The following is a 13,632-nucleotide window of genomic DNA, read 5'->3' as shown; positions in this document are numbered from 1 at the left end:
TCTGAAGATATAATATTAAAAAAAATATTTTGAAAAAATATGTAGACGAGCGTGGAATGGATTCAACTGGCTGAGGACAGAGACCAGAGACAGGCAGTTGTGAACACGGTAATGAGCCTTCGGTTTCCATTAATGTGAGGGAAATTTCTCGATTAACTAAGCCCTTCTCAAGAAGCCATGCGATAAGTCATGAAACACATGAAAACTGTTGTCATGGTTACACGCAGAGTTCTGTGAATCACGCTCTTACGTGGGCCGGCCTTCAGACTGTCGCTGGCCGTAGGACATCGAGCTCAGCCTACATCCGCATCTAGCACGTGGGTCGATGATTAAAATATTGAATACGGAATGAAGAGTGTGCCCTCAAGCGTCGAGTATCTAATTATCGGGTAAAATAAACTCTGGCGTGCATTTGGATGATGTCTTATTAAACGCGATGTTAGGACTCAACTGTTACAAATTACGTTCGTCTCGTATGACGCGACGTCGCGTGGACTTGTAAGCAGACACCAACGTCGTACTGCTGCCATCTTCAGGGTTGTATTATCAATAAAATGTCACTGTAAGTCCTGGTTTCACACCGAGTAATGACACAACACGTTGATTGTTTATGAAAATCTCCAAAATCGTTAAATTATGAGAATAATTTTAGTCATATTTCTTCTACCTCGACTCAGCTTTTGTTCGGCTGAAACAATAAGTTAAAATACGCGAACGGTGTGTTCTGAATACGGTTTAACATACTGTTGGGCTATTTTGACACAGAGCATACCTCATTTTAAAGAACACTAACAATTAGATGCACCATTTTTGTCAGTTTCTGTAGACAGGTTATCCTGGTCATTTTATACCAATAAATAATCTCCTCCACCTCTCGGAGCCATGCGCGTTTAAAACTTTTAAATCAAGAATGGACTGTAAGTTGAAACAGCCAAACTAATATATTCAGCAAACCTTTCAAAGACCACTGAACAAAATCGATTTTGCAATCACATGAAAGGCGACAAGCTGTCGAAAACTCATTTACAAAAAAAAAAAAAAAAAAAAAAAAAAAAAAAAAATCCATTAATAATGGATGTATATTTTTAATTAAGTAAATGCCATTTCCAGGTTTGTAACAATCTTTAGCCCTGTATACGCCATTATGGCAAGCCTGTAGGTTGTATGCATTGTGGTTATCATGGTAACGAACCACAAATCAATTTATGCGCAATCTCACATTTGATGGTAGGATAAAATACGTGCAGTAATGGATTAAGAGTCAGTCAATAGATAAAACTGGACAGTTTTTCAATGTCTTAATATATTAAAATAAAACGTTATCTCAATACAACGTTAATCAATTCATTACGTATCCTGACAATGGAGGTTCCCGTCTGAGATTTTAAGTTCTCAAAGTGGTGAAAATGTTGACAGTGGTCTACTAGTTTGAAACGCCGTGTGGTCTCGTACGTGCTTACTAACGTTTCGAAAGTTCACCCTGAAGAAGGAGGCGATACTGTTTCAGCTGCTTCCTTCCGTATTTATTCGCGCTGGACACTTTACACACATGACGCATGCAGATGGGAAATCTGCGTTAAATAAACCAAGAAATAAACCTAAGAACTTTTTCTTATATGAAATGAATGTTCTTGTCTCAGAGTAAAAGGCCATATTTAACAGCTACTGAGAAACGAACACGTTAAGAAACGAAACGCAGAGACTCAATTACAAAAATCAACTGGTCAGTGTTCTTTGGTGAAATAAGGCACTGCGAACCACAACTAAGCCCATAAATAAAGCATATGAGCAAATAGCTGGCGTGTTTCGTGTTTCGTGTTTCCTAACGACCTACGACTAGAATAAAGCCAAGTTACTTCGGTCTTAACCCTGAATATCTGCCGGAGCCATATTTCGGTTTGTAGCTCGTCTCTCCGGATGTTGGGACAACCCTGCATATCATTTACTAACAGCGTCATTGTCCTTGTTTAATGGCGTTACAACCGAAAAACAGTAATTGTTCTTAGGGTATTATTGCCATAGAGTTCACCCGCATTTGGTGTAACGTGGGTATACAACCTAATGACCCCTAATACACACGGCTGACAGATGACACTCAAGCGTGTAAAAACAGAAGCATTTGTGTGCTATTGGAGCACTAAAACCCTTTGTTACTCGGTAAACACGGGTGATCCCCCATGAATGCTAGCTGCCACATCGCGAGACGCCTAACCATAAAGATTTCTAGTTTCATTCATAGACATGTTTGCTGTTAATTCGCAGGTACAGAACGTGGTGTGAAAAGCAAATGTCCAGGTCGACAGCTCCATATAATCATTACAGTTCACTAGACTCAAAACCCGGAGAGTGCTTTCATGTTAACCGTGTTAGCCCGGCTAACACTTCGAAAAAAAATAATAAAAGGCTCATTTTCGTGGTTCAGTGGGGCTTCCCCCACTGGGGCAAAGTAGAGCCGATCAGATAAAACGCATCTTTATTCAGCTCCAGTCGGCCGGGCGATGTTAGCCAGCTAGTTCAGGCTTACTCTCGCCGTGTTTCTGCGCAGGCGCAATTCGAACAGACGGTATATCGCATATAAATACCAATTAAGTCGAACGAGAGAGAGAGAGAAAGTGGGGGGGAGCGATGGGCACTACTGTTATAAATGGAGAGGGGGCATAAAGTTGGTTTGAGGCTACGAAGGTTCCCAGGCATTGCCCGCTCGTCCTGTTATGAATAGATTTAGGGATTTAGGGGACAGGATGGGGTAAGAAATGGTGAGGAGGAAGTTGATCTAAATGTCATTTATGAATCCAGTCCGTACCGCGAAGAAAACACCACACTTAACCATTACAAAGATCAACTGGTTGACGCTGTTTAAAGAAGTAGTCGCTGGTTACGATGAGAATAATCTGATTAATATTTAAAAATCCAGTCCGTACCGCGAAGAAAACACCACGCCTAACCATTACTAAGATCAACTGGTTGACGCTGTTTAAAGAAGTAGTCGCTGGTTACGATGAGAATAATCTGATTAATATTTAAAAATCCAGTCCGTACCGCGAAGAAAACACCACGCCTAACCATTACTAAGATCAACTGGTTAACGCTGTTTAAGGAAATAATCGATGTTTACATTGAGAATCATAAGGAAAATACAAATACAAAATAAAGAGTTGTGGATTGTTGAAATAGGTGGAACAATATAGTTACCAATAGGCTTTTAAAAGGATAAACAAAGGGCCTAATACGTTATTTGTGTGGTCCCAGTTTTTATAGCTGGGAAGGCACACGTGGTAGAACTGCCATCACGTGAGCAGCTGTTTGCCTTATGGAAACAGGACGTGAAATTTACTGTATCAGCAAATGCCGTAGTTTAAATAGGCTCATCACCTGCACCTCACAAGACAAAGTTATTAAATCACCGCTCCCGCTATCATAAGCTATTCTCTCTGGCGTACTGACATTGTCTATTATCCCAGCACATCCTCCCGAGGCTAGAGTGCACAGACATCAGGCTGTCAATGTATTGAGTAACATCACCTTGCTGTCTGCAACAACGCACTAAGGGACTAGCAGCAAAACAGCTTTATAACTAACAAGTGTATGGAAATCTACTCTCGTTACCCATATTGGTCTTAATGGGATTACAACGCCGCGTAAACTTAAAATCTTTTCGGAGGAGCATACTGGCTACATATTCAACCCTGAAGATGGAAGCAATATTAACCACCGAAACGCTTATATCTGGAAGTTCACACGATGTTTACATATTCAACCCTGAAGATGGAAGCAATATTAACCACCGAAACGCTTATATCTGGAAGTTCACACGATGTTTACATATTCAACCCTGAAGATGGAAGCAATATTAACCACCGAAACGCTTATATCTGGAAGTTCACACGATGTTACAGTGCACAAGACCGATGTCAAAATCTTCACTGCTGTGAGGATATTCGGTCTCTGAGCCGGGATTTTAACAGTTCGATCGTTTTTTTATGGTAACTCGTGTTCTACAATAGGAATTCTTACGGTAATAAAAAGTTAAGACAGAAATATGCACGAAGGACAGAAACTGCCTACAAATTTTTGATTGAGAACCTCATGGACCAAAACAGTTTGCGGACCAAGACGATGAAGGGTGATATTTTAAAGACGATCGAAGCTAAGAAGGCTAGAAAAGCTGTGGATTGGAGTAATACAATGGCGTGGCCTTTTGTGATGGCGGTAATGAACATTCAGGTGTCATAACATGGAGACTTGGAACTGTTGAATATTTTGGGGTATGTTCGCAAAAAAGATCCTGCGCCCGTGTTGAGAAAAATACGTTCATGCACAACTGACGTGTGATCATCTGCCTCCATCGATGGTGTGTGGGATGTGAATAAAATGTTTCCCCTTACGACCTGCTCTTTTTAGGCTTCCTAAAATTTCCAAATACACGTTCACCCTGAAGATCGCAGCTGTAATGTTTGCCGAAAAAGTCGGAAAATATTTTCAACATCCACAAGAGTCGAAGCTGTATACTTCTTTATTCATCCGCTAAGATTTTGCGAATCTTGGATCATTCGTCAGTCGTCACTGTATTTCTCTATCTCTGGGCCTTCCCGGTACATTAACACATTTTCTACTTTGCTCCGATATAACGTCACGGCAAATGAACAGTCAGACTTTGTATTAACCTGCCAGAAAGCCTTCGTGAATCCGTGTGCTTTGTATTTTCCAGCCGAGCCGTTTACATGCATTTATTTAATCATGCAAAGATTTTTCACACTTATATTTATCAAACTCTTGATTGCGTCCACTCTGTCTCTACTTTCCAAGTAATATTTACATGTTCTGTGTCAACAGAGTTAAGAAATACCTGATGCTCGTTTTATTTATTTTAAAATAAAATTTAATCTACTTCTTTGGGCATAGCGACACAGCCATTTGCAGAGGACCCCACATTACGTATTCATTAAGTTTAAAAACATGTTCTTTTAAAAGCCCATTCGTTTCACAAATCAAATTTCATCTACAGACAATCATCCATTTACGTAAACATACACTTCCTCACAGTTTCATTTAATTATATAAGTATATGAGATCATTCATTCGTACGCGTCTCTGCATTCATTTGTTTGCAAGCTTCGGTCATTTTGTTACTCACAGGATTGTAGTTTCTGGTGGAACCTCCGGTACTTTATCCAGCTGCAAGAACATGCATCTCACTGTCGTACGGAAACACAGACATCTCGCTGGACACTGTGCCTCAGCCAGGCCTGTACAGAAGGCGGCTAGAAGAATGACAAATGCAAGCATCACACTCACGACGAAAGACGCGAGAGTCGACCTCACAGCGCGCCGGCCAGAACGCGACTAGATGCTTGGCACAGCCTTCTCTGTCTGTTTCGTCTGATCGCTACAGCGGCCAATGTCGCTCCCGACCGCAGCTGCCTGAGAGCGCTATTACGTGTTCCTCTCAGGAATTCCGTCAACACGACCGCATATTGAGCTGATCACGGATGGTAATAAAAAAAACACGGCAATCAATTTTCGAGTGTCATTAAAATGCAAATGTTCTCTATTTCTGGGTGACTATCGTCTCCTTAGACTCTGACCCATAGACTTCTCAGAGAGAGAGAGAGAGAAATTCTCCCAGATTTTACGACTTTGATACTGGTATTTATTTATATTTATATTATTTAATTATTTAGTGTTCTGTCTGACGACAGGTCCATATGAACAGGATCCTTCCATCCTTTTCTCGGACTGGGACCTGTTCATATACGTTCTTGGCAGACGATCTAGAAGTGGTTTGCCATTGCCTTCTTCTGTGTGTGAATGGAGTAATTGTTGGGATGCCACGGAGAAACCGGGGAAGCCCCCGGAGGAAAACTCCGTGTTGCCTAGACCACGGCCTTGTCCAACACAAGTTATAAATTCGGGCACCGCCGGGAATCGAACCCGAGACCCCAGGATTACAAGGCCAGCGTTCTAACCGCTAGGTCAGATTAGATTAGGTAAGATTAAGTAATGTAAAGAAAGCTCAGTGTTTGTACACATCGTGACATTTTTCTTGTAGTATCTTGGAACTTTTCAAAATATGTCACGATTGACATGCAATTTTACCAAAGACCAACTTAACAGTGGGCATAAGTAGAGTTCCCCGATGCAAGTAGCTAGACGCCCCGTATTAATTAATTTACGTGTTTGTTAAGCATTTGGAGTAAACGCCTGTCTTGATATTTTAACACCTCGAAGAGAAACAACGCATCTCCATTAAAAATAAACTTCCTGGGGCAACCGCGTTCATTTTGAACACGAAAACTTACGGGAGGGGGGGGGGGGAGAGGAAGATATCAGATTCCTAGAGACGTGTTTGATTCCCGGTACAAAAATCTACGCCAAAATAATTGCGAACAAAAAACCAAATAGAGTGTCGCAAATTATCCATCGCCACCCATCAGTTCACTACATACAATCACCCTATCATCTCATTCGACGTTAAATAACCTCTTAAATTAATGCACAATCCTAAAATCCGCAGTTCGGATGCCAGACATTTTAAAACTTCCAAAACCGCCTGGCAACGTGACAGGTAAACCTCAGCAGCTATAACAGCGTCGTACAACAAACATCCATCGGACTGCGTAGTGGGCCACAGAAGTGGCGCTGATCAATAGCGTAGCGCAGGTCACGAAGGGATACCGCCCTGACGCTGCTCAGCGGGACTACATTACTCCGAGAAGTGACGATAAATCGGAAAAAAAAGGCCTTCGCGAAGCGGTCGTACTCGGAAGCGATGCATCTTCCTTCATCTGTTTCTTGCCTAACGAAGAAGAACATTAAGTCTTAATTGCGTTTCCAGGCACGAGTGCAATCAGACAGCGTCCGCCCACAAAACCACGAACGGAATTCAGAACTGACTTCAACTACAAGTCATAAAATAAGGACAGACTTAATTAATGTTAAGTTTTCTAATTCCCGAATCCCGTGCAACTCTTCGGAACGGATTTTAACGAGAAGAAGTTTTAGCCCCTACGCCCAAAAATCCCTTGTCGGCTCTTGAATCTTACAGTGCAAAATCATCGCTCGGTCACATGTCACACGTCGATGCTCCTTGAACCACCTCGCGTCCTTCGTGAAACAAAGGCATATCGTCGTCGGAACGGATTACGAGGCATGAAACATCATTCCCAGCTTTTGTTAAGACTAGCAACCATATCAGAACTGCGTGACATCAGCCAGGATTAAATGTCGTTGCCATGGAAATGACATCATGCTAATAAGAACTGATATATGTTTCTGCTGCGTCCAGATTAATTGTCGCTTAACCCGGTCCACCACGAAATGCGTTCAGATTGTCAACGAGACAAATGACGATAACAATGTGGCACTTGAAACAAGTATTTTGGGAATGTTTCTCCGACCCTGGTGACGTAATCTAGACCCCGTAACACTGAGGAGTGTTGAGCGTATTAGCTGCCGGTTTAACGAACTATATCCAAAATTTCCCGCGGAGGCTGAATTTAACTTCCCGTCTGCCAGTTTAATTCTATTTACTCCGCGGTTGTCATATTTTTCCACTGCAGAATCAACTGTCCGCGGCATTTTGAATCTCAGCGCTTCGTATCAGTTACTGGGCCCACTTATATCAACACTCAAGAAGATGGTTTTCTGCGTTTCAAAATATATTAACTCCTGAATTACATCAAACGCTGTAATCAGTTTCGGGAAATATGAAGAAAGCTTATGTCCGTGTATTGTAATCACCATTTACGTACCTTTGCCCAGCTAATGAAGATTTAATCAATGTCTTAACATTTAATGAGGTAATATCTTAAATTAGTATGTTTTTGGCTGACAAGAAATGGATTACGTCCCAACATCAATAATTATTGTAGCACCGTCTGCTTCACCTTGCCAACACAACAGGTAAATTTCCTTTTAAGATAAATGCAAATCATGGGTTTCCCGTGACTGTCAAACCGTCGATTTTCTCGGGGAGTTCAATGGGGTACTCACTGCTTGAACGGATTGTACGGGTGAGTAGGATGCGATGAAACTGCACAGAATCAAGTTATGTCTCTCAGTTACGTCAGTTTATAAATGAATGTTTTAATATTTCTACGCTAGATACAAGCAGTAGAAGTTGATAATGTCTCCCACCCAATGATACTCTTTCAACGAGGTTAAATTTGCGTGAAGCTAAGACTGAGGACAGGAGCTGTACATTCAGTCTTTCATACGTGTTGATTAAGCATTGGCTCCTTTATCTTGCCCATGCAGACACTAGAATAGCGTCTGGATATTAGACACCATCATATCGTCTCCAGCCATTCTTTAGCAAAGGTAGAAATTCTACAGAACAACGCGCGCCTGCGTCTGGCTCACTAGCCTACTCGCCACACAACAGTGTCAGAGAAGTTGCCTCTAGAGCACGGCGGTTTCAAGTTACGACAAACTTTTCATTTACGTGTCAATAAGTCTGGATATTTAATGTTGCTAAATATGGTTTTCTGGGACAGCCAGTCAGAAGTAAAACAGATATGAACAGTCACAACTGCAGAAACTGAAAGGAGGAAAACACACAAATAAAGGGGCAGAAATAAACACGTATAAGACAAAACAAACGATGTAAAAAGAGTAAGAAATAAGACAGGAAACATACGACATAAATGAATAGAAAAATATAAGACTCAAAAGTTGGCAGATAAACAGAGCACGTTCGAAAAATTAACTTTCAGTGACACGTACTCAAGGCAACTGAGCTTTTCCCGCGAGACACTCGTCGAATTTCACTTTAATTCCCCTTATCAAAAGGATAATACTGCTGCACTGCCTTGTCTTCCGAAACCATGGCCATTAATCATCTTAACGAAGTCGATTACGGGAGGCCATGCTCAGTACCATTACTTAATTATACCTAGCTGGCGTGGAAGGGAAATTTTGCAGTCTAGGATACCGGAGTACAACACATAAGATTTACCACTTCCCGTATTTTACTTAAACCCTTAATTATGTATCTTTTGTCATTCGCTTTTTCTGCAGGCACAGTATATTTCCTCACTAACCCTTATTATTTTTTTGTCGTTTTAGCAACCCTGCAAAGCGCCTATCAAAATATTACCGTCTGTCTGGATTTTGACTCTCTCTCTCTTTTACAGTTTTATATAAAAAAAAGTCGAGTCATTTAATTTTAACATAGATCACACAGTTTTATCCACGACTTTACACAAAAGGTAAAATACCCTGTTGAGTTGGGAGATTGGATGCGTGACAACCAACAACAAATAATTGCACGTGAATTTAATGTTTTCTTATTACAAGGGAATCATTTATGTTGGTCGTAAAAATTAAAAACTACCCTATATTTCGTTAACATATAAATGTCTTAGATCTTGGCAAAAATGTTCGGTGCCTTGTTACAAACTTCTTTTATGCTGATTATATTTGTGAGAAGTAGTTTATTTGTATCAGAGGCATTTTAATTTGAAGCCCATCCACTCCTATCTAAACTCACATATCTACAGCTGTGGAGTACCTCTGTGCAGTTGATGTGAAAATTAGGAACATTACTCCAAATTCTGAGTGGTTGTTTTTCCTTTGTAAATGACTACAAACTACCCCACGGGGTAGGTAAATAACAGAATGACGCGAGTTGAGTAAACTAATCAATTAAAGTTTCTGAAGCCGACACGAGAAATATTGTCCGTCTCTCTCGACCTTTGTAATTAAAACCACGTTACACAAAACGGGTTGAGGGAGGAATTTGCAATTTTCTTTTTGCAGCATTACAATCAAACCATAAAGTGCAATTAGCTAATTGGTTAGCATGCTGCGCTTGTGTGTGACCATTTATCATCGTCATTTTTACAGAAACTTTGCCATTTCCTTCCACGTCCTTTCAACTTCCTTGTTTTTACCACTGGGAGTGTCTTTAAATTAACCACAAGTATATAAAGAATCAAATAACTAAATTCAAATAGTTATTGACCTCCTTTTACGGTTGAGTAATTGGGGCCATGTCCTAATAATTACATATACTGCGTACAGATGGCAAATAAGTCTGCTTGTAGTTCGTGACCTTGTCGTTTGATGGTGGTGCAGACAGTGTTTGGAGAAAAATGTCCCTAGGATCTACTACAGTTCTAACCCAAATAGGGATAGTAAACATAATTCGTAAATAGGGCTAAGCGCAATTATCAAAGTCGGAATAGTGTTGAAGGTTTGTAAACGCATCTCATGGCTAATTATCTTTAAACATATGAGTCTTGCAAAGAGACAAGACGATTAAGCAAGATCATGTTATCAACGCACAGGACAGAAGTTAGGTTAAGTTTTAATGCCTAATTTATTTACTTTCAGAGATTACTAAGTTTCCGAAAAATTGTTGCGTTTATGGATGTTGTACAGAGAACATCACAGTGATGTATTTTTAAAAATGTCTTCCTGACGTGGTGACATTAGCTGTGAAGCAATAAATATGTATACATGCTTCTATTTGTGCAAAATTGTCAGTGGTTACAAATGTGCACATTAGTTAATACTCCAGCATTAACCCTTTTCCATTTCGGTTGATGTTGATATTACTGAAATCTGTTAGACCCAGTATTTTAATGAGCCCTTTAAACATAAAATGAATGCTTCGTGTTAGATTGCCAGTATTCAGGCTAGTGCAGATATTTAGAATCCTGAGCATTCTAAAATGCTTGGTCAGCAAAGGTTTAAACCTGCCATCTAGTAAAGAGTACGTGTACAGATATTATAAAGCAATAAATAATAATAATTACCAATAACAACTCAATGATAGTGTTTTTTTTTGTGGGGATCGCGATTACTCATCCTTTTGCTGTCCTTGGGGAACTTATTTTAAGAAGCCAATCCCCTCATTACGTTATTAAAATGGTTAAGAATAATTTGGTTAAATGGTCATTCTGGATGTAATTAAAAAGGAAGTTCAGTAAAACCTGGGTAAAATAATTATTTTTCAACTTTGGGTTGACTGTCAACCTGTAAGTCCAACTGTCATCCATAACTGACTGCCTACCAGTAAATCAGACTTAACAATTCAAAACAAAATAAAAAAATATGTAACATTTGTTTATATATGCAAGAGACTGCTTCATGTGCCAGATTAGTTCGCACTGTTAAAACATAGTTCTGCGTACCAGGAACATAAGATGTCTAATGATGAAGTAATCTGAGGTAGGGATGATGATAATGTTTTTCTGGGTTGTGATGCCATTTAAACAGTATTTTTCTTTGAAGTACTGGTATCCATGTATGAATCTGTATAGCATCATAAGCCAAAGAATAACACTGTCAATCTAAGTGATATTTTTTAGCAAACAACTGGTAGCACTGGTTGTCTGAAACTCTCATTGCAACTATTGCCCTGACAGATATATGTGTCAGAAATTTCTGATATGGTGCAGACTTTAGTACTTATGACTCAAAACAGAGAACAGTTTAGGCAACAGGCAAGCAAAATATCGTAAGCCTATTCACAAATATGACTGCAAACACAAGCCTCGTAGTCAAGATATTCTTGATGAGTTTCCAAGTAGGTCTGAATGCATTAAGAATGACTTCTGTTACATCCAGGATTTCTTTTAAACTGTTTTTATGAAACATGATGTTTGTGGATTCTGTAGTCTCTCAGCAATCCTGAGAACCATCTACAGAATGTGTATATGTCTTTAGGTTTGATAACTTGTTTTCCAGAAAGAGCAGCATCCATGCAGTGCCATCATGCCTCCCCATAAACTACCAAGAAGCCTTTTCAAGATCGCCTTAGGACATGTTGAAGCATTAGTGAATCTCTCGTGTAGAAACATAGAGAAAACATACGGGAATTATGACAAAAACAAATGTCGACAGGAGGTGGTATTACATCAGGAGTACCTACTGTCACATATACCAGGCATGGTTTTGGATGAAGTGTTTGAGATGCGGACTGCTGGCAGGCTTGAGCCCAGTAAACACGACATTAGAATCACTCTAGCACTGTATATGCATAACAATATGAGGAAGTTCAGTGTCAGTAATTGGCTAGCAGACTTGAAATATGACTTGGATAGTGTCTTTTGGGTTGAACGTCTGACGAGTATGCACAACTTGGTGGTGCTGAATTTACATCTTGTATGTACAGATGAAATTCTGGAAGTTGTAGGAACAAACTGTCTCAAACTGGAGCAGATAGACATCGTATCCAAGTTGGAACCAGTGCACACCATAAACGAGACACACAAAAACTTCAATGCTCTTAAACTGAAGTTTTTCGTTTCAGATGTAGGTCTGCGTTATTTGTGTAACTGCAAACTTCTCAGAAAGGTTACTATGAACAGGATTTTGCGTAGTCATTTAGGAGGTTGTATGATGACAATATCAGGGATAAGGGCTCTGGTCAAGTCGTTGCCACACCTCCAGAACATCACGTATGATGACATGGGGCTGGTGATTTCTGAAGAGATGGAGGATGTGAAGCAGTTGCCATTAACACATCTCAGTGACTATCACCCAAGACCAACCCATATTGCAGCAGCAGCACAACTGTGCTGCAACCTGCAGCATCTCTGCCTGTGGTTCCCCAACCAGACCAATATCTGCAGTGCCACAGACGTTTTGGAGTCACTAGCCAGTAGCGCCCTCAAAGTACCCATTCTTGAACTCATTCACTTTCCATTCTGTATTGAAATGGCTCATTTATTGGAGAGGAAGGGCAGTTTCTTGAGGAGTCTCCTAGTTGAAAATATGGATTACATATCTTTGAGAGTAGTACACCTCATTGGTCAAACATGCCCAAACCTCAGAAATTTACACTTAAAACAGCTGATGGAGGATAGCAAGCAGTCGAGTAGTCTGGAATTGTGCGAGCTGTTCCACACAGAGCACATGTTCCGTAACCTTCGTTGCCTGTACCTGAGAGGATGGAATTGGAACCCTGCTGAAGTGTTACCTCTTTGTTTGCAGCAAGCCAAACAACTGGAGACACTGAGTGTAGTGGACATGTTCCCCCAGAAATACCAAGATGATGTAATGGCTCATATTATAAGCACAAACCCTCTACAGGAATTGAAAGCCGTTCACATACTCACAGGGCGAATATTGTCTGTAACCACAATACGGTACTTTATCAAACACTGCCCTAAACTAACAGAACTATCTTTTGTACAGAATGCAAATATAACATCTACGCAAGTTAAGAAACTTTGTGATGAGGTTTATCAAAAGAATCTTGATCTGGAAATATATTCAATGGAAATGGCTGGACCAGTTGCTTAAATCTTATGTATGACCATTCAACTTGATGTACAAACTTTGCATTCCTAAGTGTGTAAGATGTCAATTCTGAAGCGCAACAAATAGTATTATTGTTATTTAATAAGTTTACATGATTTTGTGGCTCTCGGCTCTTTTACAAATATAATTACACCGGAGCTGAAGATGTGTTATACTTCGTCTTTGACAACTAAATATTTAATAAATCTTTGTCGGTTGAAAGTTTTTGTGTGTGGGTGTAAAAACTAAAGCCGTTCCACTATATGCCATGGAAGCACTTAGGGGGAGAGGTGTAGTTTCTACTCATGCTTGACCTTGGCACTAGATGGGATGAGCAGTTACCTTGAAGTTCCTAATTTCTCAATAAATTCTGCTGTACTT

The 13,632-nt window shown here is 40.1% G+C and overlaps 2 protein-coding genes across 7 annotated transcripts in view; one reads left to right on the top strand and one right to left on the bottom strand.

Moving 5' to 3' along the window:
* Pxn (Peroxidasin) overlaps nt 1-5,361 on the bottom strand; it is a 75,682-nt gene extending 70,321 nt beyond the window's left edge. For all 6 annotated transcript variants that reach the window (XM_022077314.2, XM_087342492.1, XM_087342491.1 and 3 more), the window contains exon 1: nt 5,135-5,361. In XM_022077314.2, coding sequence (XP_021933006.1) covers nt 5,135-5,286 — 152 coding nt within the window. In that variant the 5' untranslated portion in view covers nt 5,287-5,361. The remainder of the gene's footprint in view (nt 1-5,134) is intronic.
* A 4,690-nt stretch (nt 5,362-10,051) lies between these two features.
* On the top strand, nt 10,052-13,476 carry LOC110836245 (uncharacterized). The gene is made up of 2 exons (XM_022077242.2): nt 10,052-10,195; nt 11,695-13,476. The coding sequence occupies exon 2, from the start codon at nt 11,722-11,724 to the stop codon at nt 13,252-13,254; it is 1,533 nt and encodes a 510-aa protein (XP_021932934.1). The 5' UTR covers nt 10,052-10,195; nt 11,695-11,721; the 3' UTR covers nt 13,255-13,476.
* Nucleotides 13,477-13,632: the final 156 nt, after the last annotated feature.

Source organism: Zootermopsis nevadensis, unplaced genomic scaffold, assembly GCF_977971745.1.
Source record: "Zootermopsis nevadensis isolate Lab colony 2312 unplaced genomic scaffold, Znev_1.0 Znev_ptg000003l, whole genome shotgun sequence".
NCBI classification, from domain to species: Eukaryota; Metazoa; Arthropoda; class Insecta; order Blattodea; family Termopsidae; genus Zootermopsis; species Zootermopsis nevadensis.
The sequence above is the reverse complement of the archived record's forward strand: the minus strand, read 5'-3'. Positions and strand labels throughout refer to the sequence as shown.

Coding starts and splice junctions, on each gene's coding strand:
- LOC110836245 (XM_022077242.2), top strand. CDS start 11,722: ATGCCTCCCCATAAACTACCAAGAAGCCTTTTCAAGATCGCCTTAGGA.